The sequence below is a fragment of the Phasianus colchicus genome, chromosome 6, assembly GCF_987193195.1.
Source record: "Phasianus colchicus chromosome 6, bPhaCol1.hap1.1, whole genome shotgun sequence".
In the NCBI taxonomy this organism is placed as follows: Eukaryota; Metazoa; Chordata; class Aves; order Galliformes; family Phasianidae; genus Phasianus; species Phasianus colchicus.
This window is the reverse complement of record NC_143441.1, coordinates 31,849,029-31,866,844: the sequence shown is the minus strand read 5'-3', so window position 1 is coordinate 31,866,844 and position 17,816 is coordinate 31,849,029. Positions and strand designations below refer to the sequence as shown.

The 17,816-nt window shown below is 43.1% G+C and overlaps 1 protein-coding gene across 1 annotated transcript in view; it reads left to right on the top strand.

The window, feature by feature from the left end:
• The first annotated feature begins 1,013 nt into the window (after window positions 1–1,013).
• CDK14 (cyclin dependent kinase 14) overlaps window positions 1,014–17,816 on the top strand; it is a 308,561-nt gene continuing 291,758 nt past the window's right edge. The window contains exons 1-2 of the mRNA XM_031614434.2: window positions 1,014–1,511; window positions 7,061–7,092. Coding sequence (XP_031470294.1) covers window positions 1,421–1,511; window positions 7,061–7,092 — 123 coding nt within the window. The 5' untranslated portion in view covers window positions 1,014–1,420. The remainder of the gene's footprint in view (window positions 1,512–7,060; window positions 7,093–17,816) is intronic.

The window sequence follows — 17,816 nt, the reverse complement described above, 5'->3', positions numbered from 1 at the left end:
GTCTGTTTCTTCCTAATTTTTTACACTTATATTCCTGTATTCCTCTCTTCAGTGTTTCAGTTTCCATTGCCTCCATTTTTTTCCATAATACAACATACTCAACATGAAATCAGCATTTTAGCTCCTGTTTCAAAGTTGCTAAGAGGGTTGATAGGACTCACACCTCTGAAAACCTGTCAAGCTGTAGGGTTTGTGCGCAGGCCATCCTACAACCTTGTACATGGCTCTATGGCAGGACAGTTTGCCATGACCTGGCACATCACAAGAGCACACACACAGCAGATAGCAATGTTCCTCCCAGGAAGGCCCCATATTGGCCCCAGGTTTGCCATCCCTGTGACAGACAGGTCTGATCCCAAATTGTTCACAATTGCAGATGGCTCAGATCCAGCCCACATAAATGCCTGTCTAGACAATGTGCTTTTAAAATTGAGTTAGCCACTCTGAGCTGGGGCACAAATTAATCCTGTAAATTGTGTTAACTGGCCTTATTATACCCAACTTCATTTTAACCGGATAACATGCGTTAAAACACCATTTGAAATGTGTAAACCTCAGTTTTAAAGCATGTTTGTTCTCAAAAAGTACATGCTTTCTATTTTAGACCAGACACAGACATCCATCCTGACGGGTTAAACTGATTTATTTTCCAGTAACGTTGGTTCAATCGAGTTAACACGATCAAAAGCTCTCAGCGCTCATTAACCCCTAGACTAACACATCTGAGGGTGCGTTACCTGGCTGCGTTTCGGGCTGGATGGGCACCGCAGACCAGGTGCCCTTCTCCCACAGCCACTCGAGCATCAGTCCAAAACCAGGAGCTCCGCCAGGAGGGTCGCCTCCTCGCACCGCCAACAGAAAGCGCTCGCACCGCCCTTTAAGGGCCCCGTCCCGGAGAGCAGCCTGCGGGCAGAGGGGGAGGACGGCTCCGCCTGGGGGCACCCCGTGCCCGGCCCCCGCCCGTCCCAGCGCCCCGACTGGGCGGGGCGTGGTGGGACACCGCCCTGTGGGCGGCCCGGGGCCGCAGCCCGGCTCGGCTCGGCTCGGCAGCTTCCGAGAGCAGAGCCGGTCGCCTCCTCCTTCCCTCCCTCTCTCCCTCCTTCCCTCCCGGCCACGACGCGGGGCTCCTCCTCCTCCTTTCTCCGCCGGCTCCCTCCCTGCCTCCCCCCCTTCCCTCCTCCCTCCATCCGTCACCCCCCGGCCGCACTTTCCTTGCGCTGCTCCCGTTTGCACTTTCCATCTCGCTCCTCCGGGGCAGCCCGGCGAGCGGTCGGGCCGGGGCTATGCGCCGTGCGGGGACCGCAGCGGCTGCCGCGCCGTAGGGAGCCGTCCCCGGGCAGGGCCGGGGTGTCCCGCTGCAGGCGGCGGCTCCCGGGCAGGGCTCGCGCTGCCGTCCCGCCTCGGGGCGGAGGGGCCCGCGATGTGCGACATGATAGACTCGCAGTCCGCCGAGAAGATCAGCAGGATGAAAAAGTTGCGGAGAACTTTGTCGGAGAGCTTCAGCCGAATAGGTGAGGCCCGCGGCGCTGCCCGGCGTCCCAGGGGGAGCGCGGGGCTGAGGGCGGGGGGTGCCGGCTGACAGCCTCTTGCGGGTACCGCACGGGAAGATCGGCGTTTCCCTGCTGTGTGCTCGTTTGCGCGCTCAGCCCCAGTGATCGAGTTAGCCCGAAACAGTCTAGCAAAGTGAGAATGGGCATCGCCCAGCGTGCTGCCAAAGTGAAACCTTGAGAAAAATGCGGGGCAGCGAATTGTTATTGTGTAGCTGCGGGTCTGGCCGTTTATTTTTCGTTCCGGCTGCACATTCCTTTAAGTTGAGGCATGAGATGCTGTGGCTGATAGCGCCGGGTGGGAGACTGGGGAGGGCAGACAAAAGAAGTCGGTCTGTCATCGGCGCCGAGCCGTGCCGCGCAGCATCCTGAGGCAGCGATACCCACGGCGTCTCCCAGCATCGCCGCTTCGCGTTCGGCTTTGACACCGCTCGTTTCGCTCCGGGTTTTGTTCTGAGAACAATGCTAAAGAGTTCTGCCGCCTTTGGGTCCGTGTTCCTGCCGACCCGGGGCGCGATGCTGGGTTTCGTCCAGCGCCGGTTGGAGGCGTTGCTGCCGACTGCCCGCAGCGGCGTGCTCAGAGCCGGGGAGCGGGGCGAGGTGCGAGGCGGCGGCACGGGGCTGAGCTGGAGGCCGCGGTGTCTGAGCGGAGGCCGCAGAGCCGTCGGGGAAGGCCCTGCCACAGCTCTGGCCCCGCGCTCACCCCGTCAGGGCAAGGCGCCGTCGGGCGCGTCTCCGCTCCCAGAGCCGCTCCGTCTCTATCTGAGCTGTGCTTCCTCACAGCCCTGGCAGGGAAGCGCACAACACGTGAAAACCTGTGATGTCCACGTATGGCGAGACAGTGGCACAGGCTGCCCAGGGAGGTGGTGGGGCTGCCGCCACTGGAGGTTTCACAAAACGTGTGGATGTGGCACTGAGGGACACGGTCAGTGAGCTCTGTGGGGATGGGTCGGTGGTTGGACTGGGTGATCTTAGAGACCTTTCCAACTGTAGTGATTCTGTGAACCTTTAGTTTGAAGTGTAGGAGAACATCTGATATCAGGTATCTTCCTCTGTTCGGTCCCATTGCTAGGTGGGTAAGACTGAAAAGAGCTCATTCATGTTTGCAAAAGAATTTCAAAGGTGAATGTTTCAGTTCTGAAGTGGACATTAAGTCACAGTTGCACGTCCCTCTGTTTCCATGTGAGAATATCTCTCACCTATATTCAATCTTACATCAGTTATAGGTATTTCACCAATTTGATTAAAAAAGCCACCCAGGTGTTTGGCCTGTCACATGCTTGTATGTATGTACAGACATAGACAGCCTGGTGCAGACTTGTGGGCCAAGTGGAAGTCATTAACAAAGACAACACTTTAAATGGAAATGCTGCATTATCATAGCAGCATCGGTCCCACTAATGCCTTCTTGGCACCATGACCTCTCTGAGTGCTAACTTTTGCATTAGTGTTAGTGGCTTTCTTGGGTGATTGCCTCTTTTGGTTGCTTTAACTTCAGTTTCTGTGGAAGCTTTGGGCTTATTTAGGTGCCCACCTTGTCGTACGTTCTGTGTACCAGGGCTCTTTGTGTGGTGCCAGAGCTGTGTTTGCCTCTTCGGACTGTTCTGTTGTTACAAGTCAGCAAAGCTGTTTCACCCACAGATGCTCTGGTAGTATGAGCATCATGCTATTAAGTGCACAGTGAGCAAAAGCTCTGATTTATCAGATTGAGGTTTGAACTGAGCCCACTCCCTGATAGCCACAGCCACAGATAAGCTCAAGCAAAGTGAGCCTCTGTTCAAAAACTCAGTTTGCATACCAGGAAATGCTCAGGTGCGACAAGTGCTTCACTTCTGTTTTGAGATTAAAGAGAGGAAACCAAACCCTCAGTAGAGAAAGCTTTTACTTTTCTCATGCTGTTTTCACATCTCTTTTTGGCAGTTGGGCGCTTCTTGGTCGGGTCAGCAAGTGACTGAGTGAATCTCTGTCTGATCTTCAGCTTTGTCAGTCTTCCATTCCCTTATAATTTTTCATAAGCCTATGATGGTCTTTTAACTTTTCCTTGTAAATGTTTTCATAGGTTTAGGTACCTGGCAGCATTATGAACATGCTGGTGCAGATGATGCAAAGTGATGGCGTCTTCCTCTGTGCCAACAAAGACATCTCGCTTAGCTGGGCAGGGCAGTATGGGGCATCCCCCAGTGCTACCAGGTCTCAGCTGCTAAATACAATTCTTCTAGTCCTACAGAGCCTCTTAATTTGATACCAGTCTTCCCATTAGCCTCTTTAGTAAGAGTGGTGGAAGTGCTCAGAGTTGTCATTGTCAGTTTATTTTTGATAGGGCTTGTAAGTCAATAGCCAATAACTGCCTTCAGGACCTCTTTCTCCCCACTGAGTGATTCTCTCTATTTGAGAGGATGAAAATCAGCAAGGAAACCAAATGCAGATTTATTTTTTTTTTCTTTCCCAGTGTGCAACAGTATGCTGAGTAATGTTTGAAACTATTTTCCAAAAGAATAAAACAATGAAATGTGGTGTGGAAGTTCTGGATATTCCCCCAGCATCTTTAGATGAAAGGGGCTAGCCTTAAAACCAGCTCAGTCATCCCCAGGGCACAGAAAAGAGCCATTATTCAGTACTAGTTATAGCCTCCAGCAATCTTGGCCCATTTTCTTAACTTTGATCTGGTACATTTCAGCCATTGCATCCAGAAACTGGCAAAGGGTGGTGAATATTTGTCTGTATTATATATATACTGCGAAATGCTGATCCAGGCCATAGCTGTTGGAGTTCCTGATTCTGGGACTGTTTCCTTCAGCTTTATGAGTTGAAGAATGTGACGTGTGAAACTGTCTGCCTTGGCCTTCACCCTGAGCACTCACTTTGTCCCATTTGCAAGCCTGGTAAAGGGTGGTACAGCACTGTGGTCTGTTGGAAGAAATGCGTGTGGCCTTTTGTGCAAAGTTGAAGCTGGTATTCTGAAATTGGCAGGATGGCTTCTATTGCAGGAATTAGGAGCTCGCAGTTCCAGAAAAATGAACTGTCTGCAACAAAGGCATCCCTTCAGCTAGCAGGTTTCTGGTGCTACGAGGAGTATCCCTCCTAAAATGTAGCACATCTTGAAGAACTTGCGTTGCTTGGAATCTGAACAATTTACAGAATTCTTTTTATTGATAAGTTCTTGGCAGTGCATCCCTTCCTGTGCAAACAACCAAATTAGTTTACAAATTCTTCTTTCCTTGCTTACATACATACAGTTGCCCATACACACAAACACATGATACTGGATGTTAACCAACTGTGTGATGCTGACTTCATTCACTGTTTCTTTTAGCATTTAAACCTTTATTAGGTTTGCTTCTTAGTTTTACCCTTTGATAATTATGTAATTAAAATCAATTATCAGTAATTTTATGAAATTACCATCATCTTGTAGTTATATAAAGAGTCCCTGGCTATGCGTCTGTTGGAGTGAGTATAGTACCAAACCATATTTTGAGATCCTTTCAGCTCATGCCATTTCACTTTTTTTCCTTATGCAATCTGTGTAGTCCAAGGCCAACACCTGGCTGGGAAGGGCAGAGCAGGCAAAGAGCCCTGCTGCAGTTGCTTAAAGGGCATGAAAGCTGTCCCTGGCAGCCCCCAGCCCCCGCGTGCTGTGCTGTGCTACCCGCTCCTCACTGACACAAAGGTTATCTCCACTATCTCCTCTCCCGTACACCCGCATAGCTCGCATACCTGAGGTAATGAGAGTGCATTTGTAAACAGTTTTTTTATTATTATTATTATTTTAAAGTGGAGAGTAGAAGTAAAGACAAGCCAGAAATGTGCACAGATTCCCATTTCTTGTTCCTCTGGGAATTTTGTTGTTATCTGTTGTTGGTTATTCCTGAAACGTTTTGGTCTTATGAAAGCTGTGAGTTTTGGTGTGGAACAACAGCTTGTCAGCGTGACCCAGGGGTGTCACAGACCATATTTATAGCCTGTGTGTTGTCATGACCTGAGAGGTAAATTAAAAGAATTAAAAATGTTTTCTTAAAAACAGTTCCACAAGTCTTTTTTTTTTTTTTTTTGCTCTTTTTTTTTTTTTTATTGTCCTACCTCATAACTTTTGAGTGCATGGGATTAGCAGTCTGAAAATGCCTTGTCAGGCCTTCACAACCATAAAAATGCATTTCATGGTAAAAATGTGCAGTCTGCCTGCCCCCAACTTCTCAGCTAAGTTTCTCCCCTCTCCCCTCTCCCCTCTCCCCTCTCCCCTCTCCCCTCTCCCCTCTCCCCTCTCCCCTCTCCCCTCTCCCCTCTCCCCTCTCCCCTCTCCCCTCTCCCCTCTCCCCTCTCCCCTCTCCCCTCTCCCCTCTCCCCTCTCCCCTCTCCCCTCTCCCCTCTCCCCTTTCCCCTCTCCCCTCTCCCCTCTCCCCCATGAAATCTAAATGAGTAATCTCCAGCAATCTGAGCAAAGTCATTTTGTTGTGTCCTGAAGAAATGCCAGTATGAGAGCAAACAAAGGCTGGAACATGTGTGCTTTCCTGCAGAAGGAGAGCTGTGGTGTGTAGCTCACAGCCCTTGGCAGGGTTGCAGAGCTGCAGCACTGTCCTTTGGCAGTGCAGCATTCCCCTGCCTCAGTTACTCTGTGTTACAGCTGTGGCGGCCGGAGTTTTGTTTTTTATTATCGTTCTTTCTGTTTCATAGAACACAGGATGGCTTGGGTTAGAAAAGATGTTAATGCCCACTCAGCCCCACTCTGTGCTGTGGGCAGGGCCACCCCAAGCAGATCAGGCTGCCCAGGGCCCAGCCCACCTTGAGCACCTCCAGGGAAACCTCTAATCCCCGAGGAAAGGGTTTGGAAGGGAGAAGCACCTAGAAGTGGAAACTACTGAGTCTAGATTCCCAGTGGTGCTGGGCACTGAAGTAAAGACGCCCAGTATGCTGAAGGAGCAAAGTCATAAGGGCAGTGCTTGCTACAGCTTTAAAGCTACTTGTGTCTTTCTTGCTGCAGCTGTTCACATGTGTTTGGAACTGTTTTCGTACTTCCTTTTTTTGTTGGTTGCGCACTAGTTGATAGGGTAAGAAAGAAAGAAATCTCATCTGCTTTAATGAAATTAATATTGGAGGGGAGGGGAGGGGAAAGGCCTGCTACAACATCATACTATGGTGCAAAGATGTAGTCCTTGGCAAAGAATATGTGGCTAGTTCATTGTGCTTTTGATGTATGAAGTTCAGTCAGGCTCTTGGGAAGGTGTTTTCATGCTCACTAAGAATTAAAAGAAATGCGTGGACTCTTATTTTCCTTAACCTGGAAAGATAATATATTTCATAAATATGTAAATGTGGTTTCTTGGAAACATGCTGTGCAGTCCTACATACCATTTAGTTTCATATTTTGAGTGTAAAATTGTTATTCATGCCAGCATGTTCTTTTCTATTATAACAGGAAAGAGTTGCTCTGTTTTTCTCTTTCCTGGAGTTAGTTAGTTTGTTCTCATTGAAATGCAGCACAGATAACTGTTTATTTTTTTCCTTTTATTTTAAAGCCTTGAAGAAAGAAGACAGCAGCTTTGATGAGGTAGGTTAAATATCTTTCTACTTCACATAGTCCAGATATGCTTAGTATTTCTCACTTGTGCTCGGAGACCCACAGACAATAGTGTTACTACATGCATATGTGTTAATGCATGCACATTGCTTGAACATGTGTTCATTTTGCAAATAACTACCAGATGAATTGGTTGGTTGAGGGCTCTGAATGGAATGCTTGTTTTTTTTGAATACAGTGAAACAGAATGTTGTGTGAAGCATGCTCTTGTAGAATGAGTACATGTGGAGAAATGCTGTATGTGGATAAAATACTTCATAGAACTTTACCTACAATAGTTGTCATAACTGTAGGTATGTAGACAATATCATAATATAATTCTTCATAGAACACTATGTTAAGTGCTGCTGCATTTTATTGTCTTTGTGCTGAGTGTCTCAGCTGAGGTAGATGCTGCCTCTGAAATGAGTCAAAAACAACAAAGCACTCACAAACCCAACAGCTAGCTGGAATGGTAAGACTGGTACTTGATTATTCACTGAAAACATGTTTGGGGCTTGTCCTATCTGTAATATGATGCATGTGTTTGTTAAGTTGTAAAATATGCTGCTCACAATTTATGCTTGCTTTTATTTATGATGGGTCTTGGAAGGTCTGGGTTGGTGAGAGTTGTTCTGCAGCACAAGTTTACTCAGGAATGGGTGTTGATGTCAGTGTGATGAGTTGTCAGTTGATAGACAGTACTTCTCTCTATCACCATGGCTGGAAACAAACAGTAATATTTTCATGTGTTGATATTACAGTTCTGCATGCAATGATCTTAAATCTTGGCTGATTGTAGTGAAATAGTTGGTGTCTAATGCCAGATTCTGAAATAAATGATGATGTCATGTCCTTGATACTGGATCAAATCAGACTTTGTTTCTTTCTAAACAGATCACAGCAAATTTGTGACCGCTCTACTGAAATTCACTAATAGCAGTACAAATGTTTTATTCTTTTCTGACATTTTGCAGAGTTCAGATTCTGCTCAGCCCCTCTCAGATCTAGAGCAAATATTCTGGAGTCAGATTTTTGCCTTCAGCAACCCTTGCTGGACTATGCAGAGGTCCTGACTGTTGTGGTTTCCCTACAGCATTGTTAGAGTTTGATTCCTTCTTAAAGTTGTGGCTATTTTGATAAGTGGCTGGTAGACTCTGAATCTTTACACAAATCTTCTCTGTTTTTATTCAGTACTTTCTTTACTCTGAAGGCTTCAGTGGTTTAACTTTGTTATACTTACCCATTAAGTATTTCACTTGTTACAGAATTTGAAAGAATCTGTTAAAAGTTTAAAAAAAAAAAAAAAAAAAGCTGCATTACAAAGATGCCAATTTTCCTGTCCTCTCCCCTTTCACAGGATTGTCTGTCTACAGCTCGTGAGCATTTTCTTTAAACTTGGTTTTCTGTTTGAATAAGTGACAACTCAAACAGATTTTCTACATGAATTTGGGAATATGTGCAGAAAAAAGATTCAAATATGTTTTTAATGGAGTTGGACATAATGTTTGTTTGACGTACTGCAGTGATTGCAAAGGAATGCTAGTGGAAAAGTGCACGAAATGATTTTTCTGTCACCTGTAAATAAGGAGGAGTTTGATGTGACATGGGTATCAAGCAGTTACATTGTTTTAGTGATGCTTACTGAAAAGAAGACAGGATTCATATTTTATGTTGTCCTCGTTAATCTCAGCAATCTCAATGCAGAAGTTCTTGGAAGTCATCTAGCCTCAAGTGTGAATCAAGGAATGGGAAGTACCAGGTAGCACTTAATTCCCTTTGTATCAAACATCCTTCAAATCAGAAAATAAAATGATCTCAAGTAACAGTAGTGTACCTGATTGTAGTGATGGGACAAGGAACTTGAGGGAGGGCTATGTAGTGAAAGGGAAGTCATGATTTTAGACCTTTAAATTGTGACCAAAGCACCAGAAGCAAAAGCAGGCTAGCAGGGTCTGAAATCTCTGAAGGGAGTGGGAAAATGACATAAAATAGAAGACCTACCTAAGGCTGCAACAACTGCCTTTGCAGCTAAGTCAGTTGTCAGATTATTCTGCATATTTTGGGTGTTACATCAAGCACTTGGTTGTTTATCCTTAGGGAAATAAAAAGGAAAAAATGAGCTGCTTAGTGGATCTTTTTCCACCTACTTAGCACTTGCATATTGTAGCTCAGAAACCTGCAACACTGCAGGAAGTCTTTGTTTTGGAGAGAAGCTACTAAGAATTAAGATATCAAAGATGGCAGGCAAGTGTATCCCATAATTGCTTTCTGTGGGTTATGAAATTAATCTGCCTAGTAAATGAGGACCAGCAGAATTGTGAACAGCCAAGCCTGTAAGATGCATGTCAGAAAACAATTTTAGTTGTTCCAGAAGTGTTTCAGGGATTTCTGCAGTACTGACTGTGGCATCTTCCAGAAGCTCCTGTGTATAAATGAGTAGACCACTTTCTATGCTGTCTTTAAACTTTGTCTTTTTCCTTTCTATCAGATTGATGTTTACTAGTCACCCCATGGGAATGTTGTCCTGACCCAGTACCTACTGAAATCAGTAGGGAAATTCTCCTGGTTTTCAGTTGTTTCTGGATCGGTTTCTTTCAAAATGAATTATTATAATGTGGGAGTTGGGAGCGCAGGATGTTTTTGCCTGTTTTCAGGGTTACTTTAGTTGAATGGGAGAGAGTAAGGCAGACTTTTCCATCTTCTTTTTGTGCCCTGAAATGTTACCTGCTCTCTGACGAAAGCCAGCCATAGGAAAGAGTTGCTCTACCTCTGGAAACAGCCTAACCCAAACCCAGGCAAACCTTTCTCTCTGAGTGTAGGCTTTGGCTGGCAAGCATCTGTTTCATTCTTTTGGGCAAAGCACTGAAAAAGGATTATCTGTAACGTATTACCTTATTATCTACTCTGGATGGATGTAGATCTTACAAGATGTAAGATAAACACCTCTGAGGAGTAGTGCTACATGCAAAGAGCTGTCTCTAAGCAGTTTGGCTTTTGAGTGAGCACTTTCTTTTTTGGCATTCCATTAGTGTCTTTCTCTGTCCATGTTAAAAGTAATAACTTCAACTATGTAGGACTGTTTTGATGTTTGTGGACTTTTAGTGTAGCAAGAAATGAAGAATTTGGCCACTGTGTCTTGTAATGATGTAGTTTTTTTCTTTTTTGCTTGAATGTGATCATAGCTGACCACATGTAGCTAAATTGCAGCATATTTGTTGGAGAGACACCCAGTGTTGATATTGTGACTAATCTCATCGCAATGCTGGTAACCTGTTCCTTTGCTTAGCTGCTTGCCCTTATAATTTATTTCTGAATTATTATTAGTCTTGAGCTGTTGGTTCTTGTCCTTCTGTTGTTAGTGGTTTCTCTGAGCACCTAAATCATAATTTAAGGCCTTTTGTCATAAGTCATACATGCTAGATGAATTAATATCAACGTCATAATGAAATCAAAGCAAAATAATTTTAAGTCTCTGATTAATTTACACAACTACAGCTAGTTGTGTGCAGAGCTGTATTGCTGTTATTTTGCTCTATTTCCTCAGAGAAGTATCCATAGGGCTGTTCTTTTAGTGTATTTTTTTTTAAAGCCACCTTTCCTAGGGAATTATGAAATGTGATTGTGCCTGCTGCATACATAATTCTTTTTGACTCCACCCAGTAATTCTGAAGTTGGCCAGTGCTGGGACTCCTAGAAGCTTGATGGGAAAGCCTGTGAGCTGGCTGAAGGACAGAGACAAAATCTGCTCTGACTGAAAAGCTGGAATGCGAGGTCTTGTGAATATAGGAGGATCTGTGTGGAAGGCTTATGAGTGCTCTGACCTGAGCAAAATCCTTAATATTCATCTATTCCTTACTGCGCGTAGAGCATCCAACAGTGAGGATGCCAAAATTCATTTATTTAATTATTTCATTCATGGAACATCTTCTCTGTGTTTGAAAGAGAAGTGTGTGAAAGAGAAGGGAGTTCTGCCAAGTTACTTCTTGGTTCTGTAATATGCTTGCTCTTGCAATCCCGCAATGAAACACAACCAAAAAGGATACTCCTTCTGTGGGGTGTTGCATTAAGTGGTTGGTTTAAAGGATCCTATGTCTGAACCAGAGCTCTTCCACAGAGAGCATTTTAAATTCAGAGAGCTGAAAGAAAGATTGTTGCAGGAAATAAAGCAGAGCCCTCCAACAAATATGCAAGAGGATTTTTAATGCTGCAATACAGGAAGCACATAATATGATAAGTGATAATTTTGTATTTTTCCATCAATTTTTTTTTTTTTTTATATTAAGTAGTAGCTTCAGGGAGCAACACATATAGGAAAGTATGGATATGGCATTAAATCTTAGCCTTTTCCTCATTTAGAAGGGGATCTGGATTATGGGAACCTTCAACAGGAGGTGAAGGAGAAAGAAAATTATCTCTCTTGAGATTTAATGTTACTTTAGTGGTATCTTGGTCTAATCATTGTTTCATAGCCAGAAGACTTGTAAGTGTGGTACTGGTGTGTGACAGATTGAGGGGAGAGCCTGTGATAAAAGGGTACCCTGATTGTCATCCCTCCTTCTTTGATGGGATAATTCTTTACTGGTCAAGGTATTGCAAAATCATTGCAAGACATGGCCTGGTTGTCTGCTTCTTGATGACTGTTTGGGCTTACGATGCAGTAGACTGGTGACTATTGCAATGTTTTGTGCAGTGGAGAGTTTCCAAAGAAGTGGTTAAGATAAGCACTGTAATAATAGTCTGAAAACTGTTGGGGAGAGTGGAGGGAGGAATTATCTGCCCTGAGAACTTGGGTGGGACTTGGGGTGTATGATGACTTTGTACTTCTCATCTGCTTAATGCTAGGCAAGCAGGTAAAGAGTGGATAACTGTTATAATGTGAAGCTGAGAGGTAATGGAAGAGAGATTTAGGAAAAAGTGCTGGGGAAGAAAAACTTAAATCTGGAAAACAAATGAAGTATAGGTGTCAAATCTGTTTAAAAATAATGCTAAAGAGTGTTATCTTCATCTGGTGACTTATGATAGTTTTCCAATCATGTACAGAGGTGCCTTAAGCATCCTGTGAGATGAGTCTGTTCAGGCATGTCACCAAGCGAGTGAGAGGAAACATAGTTCTAGGCAGAAGGTAACAAAATCAGTACTGGAAATTGCTGTTACTGAATTGTCACTGGGGACATAAGACAGACAAAATTTTTTTTGATGAAAGAGGGATGTAAAAGCTCAACAGTGTAACCTGATGCTTCCTGTGGGCGGCCTGTCTTCACTTATGTCACTCTTGGCTTCACAACAAGGTCTTTATGTGTTGGATAGAGATTTCTCAAGTCTGCCACCTTCAACTGAGGGAACAGGAGGGGATGGTATTTTCTCCTGGGCATTTCTATTGCAAAGGAGACTTCTTGGGAGGTGACTTAGTTGGTTTTGTGTTCCTGCCTCTCTTGACTCAACCTTTTCTTCCCCCAGCACTGTTTCCTTACACTGTTGAGGCTCTGTTCTTGGTCCACTGCTTTTGTATCAGACAGCTGAGACACCAGACTGCCTTGTGCATTTACTGATTGTGGTAGTCATGTGCTGGGTCTTAAGACCATTTTAAGTAAGTATGAATCTGGATTTTCAGTAAGTCTTGGAAGTGTTGTGTGATGCAGCTGTATGTGGGTTTGTAGGACAGTGCAAACACCTTTGTAGATAGCTGCTTAATGGGAATCATCTTTTCCTCCTGACGGGGACTTATAATGTCATTAATAAATGTGCTGCAGGTGAGTCTGAGAGTGAAGAGAATGGATGGAAGGGAACAAATGCAGCCTTTCTGCTGCAGTGCAGTTGTTTTTTATTTGATCAGCTGTGTGAAAGATGTCCTCTCTGGCGGTTGTAAAAATGTCTCTGTGAAACTTCTCATGGCTTCAAAAAAATAGGCAGCAACCTTTGAACAGCCTCACTTAATTTCTCAGAGAATTACCACTATTCCATGTTTGATATGGCTGCTAGGGATTCCTGTCACTTCCTTCTTCTGTGTTGCATGTGGAAGAAAGGAGGGCTCTGGAAGAAAAGAGATGCCTCAGAAGCAGGTCTAAGTGATAGCAGTGCAAGCTGATGAACATTCAGCAGCTGGTGTAAAAGCATCCAAGCAAAACTGGCTGGAGGATGGCTGCTTTGCTGCACCTAATTTCAAGGCTTTGAAGCAAAATCAGAGATCATTTGGAAAGTTCTCAGATTTACCTTTTACTTGTTCAGAACAGGAATTCATTTTTTGTTGGTGGATAACCTAGATTTTACAAAGACCAAAATTCGAGATTTCTCTGTTGTGCTCAGGGAATAATTTTTGTCTGGGAGTATCCCTAAATCTGTTGAATGACTACAGTTTAGCTATTGGCCCCATATACTTGTGGTGTTAAGCTGTTCATTCTTCTGCCTGGTGTGTTTGCTGACAGTACATCCATACTTTTCAGAAAGTGCCTATTTTCATTTTGAAAGAAAAATTGTTAAGGCAACTGTGAAACTGCTTGTACTCCTCTGCCTTTCCTTCTCCTATGGATATGGGATAGAAGACAGGTTTATGTCACTAGTTAAAGTGTGTGCCTTTTGTTTTTCTTTGAAAAAAGAACAAAGAAGCAAAAAAGCAGAACTTGATGTGTGCCATGCTTAGGGCAGCAATTTGTGAGGAGCTGGCCAAAACGCTGCCATATAAAAGTTTTAACCTCTGTTCTGGCCACCAGGGAGATGTTTTAAACATCAGAGAAGCATTGCAAAATGGGATGAAATTCTAGGTCTACTTCTGTCAGTTGGACATGTGTTTGTGTGTGGGATGTTTCTGTTGGTCAGATAAGAGGAGATGCATTCCAGAGACATGGAGTCAGATAATAAACTATTAATATTTTGATGAAGTGCACTTATGTGTAAATCCTTTTATTTTCTTTGGATACACAGGATATAGTAATTTAATGGTAGACTAAATAAAGCAGAGTAACGAAACAGAGTATGTTACCCATGGGATCAGTAACTTCTTGTTCTTGACCTCGCCAGGTGGTATCCTAGTTGCAAGACAAGAAATAGTTGAGTGTCATCTTTGATTCATCATTGATGGTTCTCTCTTCTACCTTTCTTGTACTTTATGGTGCTCTATGAATTATTTCTTCTTCAATACTAGCATACGTATGACTATAATTAAATGCTCTTCTCATGAAAGAATGAAATTAAATGAAAATAAATGGCTTGTGACTAATTTTCTTCTCTTTCCTGAGAAATTTGGTGTGCATGATGCCTCATCTGCTGTGTTATGGTATCATTGATGACAATTTCCAGTATTCCATTCATAGTAATGAAGATTCTGAGTCAATTGACATCCCCTGCTTGTGTATATAGAAGCGATAAGAAAGGGAAATCTCAGGTTAAGACTAGTTTATTTAAGCAAAATAGATTTATTTGCACAACGTAATATCATTTTGATTATATTGATGGTATTAAGGCTTAAGGAAATTGTTATTGCCTTACTTCTTTTTATATTAATTCCAGTATTTGTTTACCCCTTTTCCTTTCTAGCAAAACTATGTACTTTAGAGCCAGTTGAGTCACAGTCCTGCTAGTACTGCCATAGCTGGATACAGTACTACATGTAGGTATGGCAGTATTCATACCAAGTTTCATAATTCAAATGTGAATACTATAGTTATTTAAATATGAAATATTGACAGTAATTTAATAACCAAAATTGAGACTGAAAGCTACTGAAAACTTAGTAATAAAATGATGGTGTCAAGACCACTGACAGAGTGTATAATGGTCATATCATCAACTTTAGTTAACAAGTTCTTCTGAGCTAGTTACTTAATCTGAATTAGGATTCTCCACATGATCTAGATGTTCACCTTTTTCAGACTTAAGAACTAGAAGCAGGTGCTGAAGCACTTGTATTTTCCAGTCTGGTTTCGTTTTACTTCTTTCTATTCAGTACAGTGACCAAAGGTGCATCGTAGTCCAAAGATTGTGGCTGTTGGTTAAGTCTTAAGACAAACATGAGATACTACTGAAGCGCTTGCTGGTTGAAGGGCAGCTTCAGGGAGCCCAGGAGCGCAGCCAGAGGTTGGTCCCCCATTTTAGAGGTGGCAGGCAGGGACAGTAGGGAGCACCCACAGGCTGCCCACTGCTGCATTACCTGTGATGCAGTGCCAAGTGTGGTGCAAAGTGCAGGTCGGTGGCTTCCTTGTGTTTCTTGGCTTTCCAGGCAGATTTATTGAACTATCTGTAACATGCTCTGCTTTCCTAATGGTAGGTACTGATGCAGTTTTACTGTTAGAATAATAATTTATGCTTGGCAAAAAAAAGTTTTTTAGCTTACCCATGCAAAGTATGATGCCAATTTCATTCATTGGATTTGTTATTATTCTTAGTTTCTAAATATGCAAAATTTCTGACTGTAAGTTTGCCTTGTTTGCAGTACATATATATATATATATATATATATATATTTTTGTAAAGAAAGTACCATCTAGAAACAGGATGTTACAGGCTTCCCCTGCTGACCTTGGAGATGCACAGAATTCTGGAAACCTGAGAAGAACATCTGGAGAAATACTTGGGATGCCTTATTTACTTATGTGTTAGCAGTATGGCTCAGTTAAATTCCTGGCCATTGTCAAGTCGGGACAGAAGTTCAGAGAAGATGAAGGGGTGTGCTCAATTTTCTTGCCCTTAAAAAGGCATGCTGTAACACTTCAAGACTTTCTGTTCAACTTAGTAAAAAAAAAATTTTTTTTGAAATTAGATTTGATGTTAGCAGTTATGAGTTAGACTAAGTACACGTCTTTTTTTATTTTCAGTGGTGTGGAGAGAATGCTTAATGATGCATTACGTTTGGATGTAAGACAACATTAAAGCTCATATTTTGATACCAAAGTGATGATATTCAGCAAAATGTGATTTCAAAAGTAAAAGTAAAAATCTAAGTTATTTTTATGAGAAAAGGCTCCAAAATGTTTGAATAATACTACTGGGGAAACTGGGACACTCCTTCTGAATGTTCTGCATTAATGTCTGCAAAGTTCTAATTGAGATACTCCAGTAGGTGTAGTGCCAGCACTAATTACTTCATTCTTTCAGAAGTGTGGTGGGAACAATCTGGATTTTTACAGTTGAGGTGCTGCTTCCTTTTGATGTCACCAGTCAAACTTCAAATAGAACGCCTACTTGAATGTATGCCTATAGAACCTAGTAGAGCACAGGAGTTTAATTCTCATCGATGAGCTGGTGAGTCCAAGAGGTGATTCCAAAACTCTGAAAGGGTTCAGTAGTGATGTCAGACTTTGGAGTAGATGTTCTGCTGTGAGAGGATCCACATATATGAATCCAGTTTATTTTACTATTACACCTTGAAAAAACTCCATGACTATCTTCCTTGCTCTGTTTCTACTGCTTGTAAAAATAACTAAATATATATGGAAAGAAGGGAGGCCTCTTGGACAGAGAGGTAAAAAATTGATTTTTTTTCTTTTTCCAAAGAACGTAGATGGAATAGGAGATATTTAGTGGAAAGCTAATAATTGTACTCTGAATGTGCTTCTTAGCCTTCTTCAAAATTTAAAACATGGATAGCAAATCAGTGTAACAGGCATGAGTTAGGCAGAACTACTATAAGTCCACCTCTGCTGTCTAACCACATTATTGGTCATACAGCTTGTGCTCACGGTCTGTCAGTAATGCCGTGAGCTTCTCTGAGGGGCATTAAATCAATGCAGGCAACTACTGTGTGCCTTAACTGTGTGCAAGATGGAATTCAGACTGGGGAAATGAGGAGACTCTGTCTCTACAGCCAGGTGACATTGTTTCCTAAAAATTATGTTTCAGAGCAGTTTTGCAGAAAAAGGATGTGAGGGTTCTGGTGGACATCAAGCTGAATGCAAGCCATCCATGTACCTTTGCTGCAAAAATGTCTGATGGTGTCCTAGACTGCATCAGTTGCTAAGAGGCTGAGAGAATTGACCGTTCCCCTCTATTCAGTACTGATGAGGCCACAGCTGGAGTTGCTGGGTCCCATTCTGGACTGCACAGTGCAAGAGAGACCTGGACACGCTGGGCAGAGTCCAGCAATGGGTTGTGAATGTAATTAAGGGAGTGAAGCTGCTCTCCTACAAGGGAAGGCTGAAAGAGGTGGAATTGCTTGTGGAGAAGACTGTCTAAAAATACCTGAGTAGAGGATGCAAAGGCGACGGGGCTCTTCTTAGGGGTTCCCAGTGCCAGAACAGAAGGCAACGGACACAAACTGCAACACAGGATGTCCTCTCTGACCATCAGGAGACATTTTTATTATGAGGGTTCTGGTGGAGAAGAAGGGGAGGCAATACAGTTGTCCCTTCCAATCTCAACCATTGTGTGATTCATGTAATTTATTGCAGGCTTCTTTCTGCAATCCATCTGAAGGTTTTTGTATCACTTTGTGTCATGAGCAAGTGACTTTTAGTTTTGTCATCTACGAGTACCGATAATATTTCAAATGTTTTTGCAAGGCGCGGTAATTTCCTTTGGATGTAATTCCATACACTGCACTGCAAATATTTGTGGTCCAAGTTCTATAAAGAATGTCAGAGGTACTGTTTCAAAGCAATTGTTTATGAAAGGTTAAAAGAATTCCAGATGTGAAGATTCTCTGGAAGTGTTTGTAATAAAAAGCTTTAGAAGCTCATTCCTATCCATCACTCATCTGCCTATGACACCTCTGGAAAAATCCT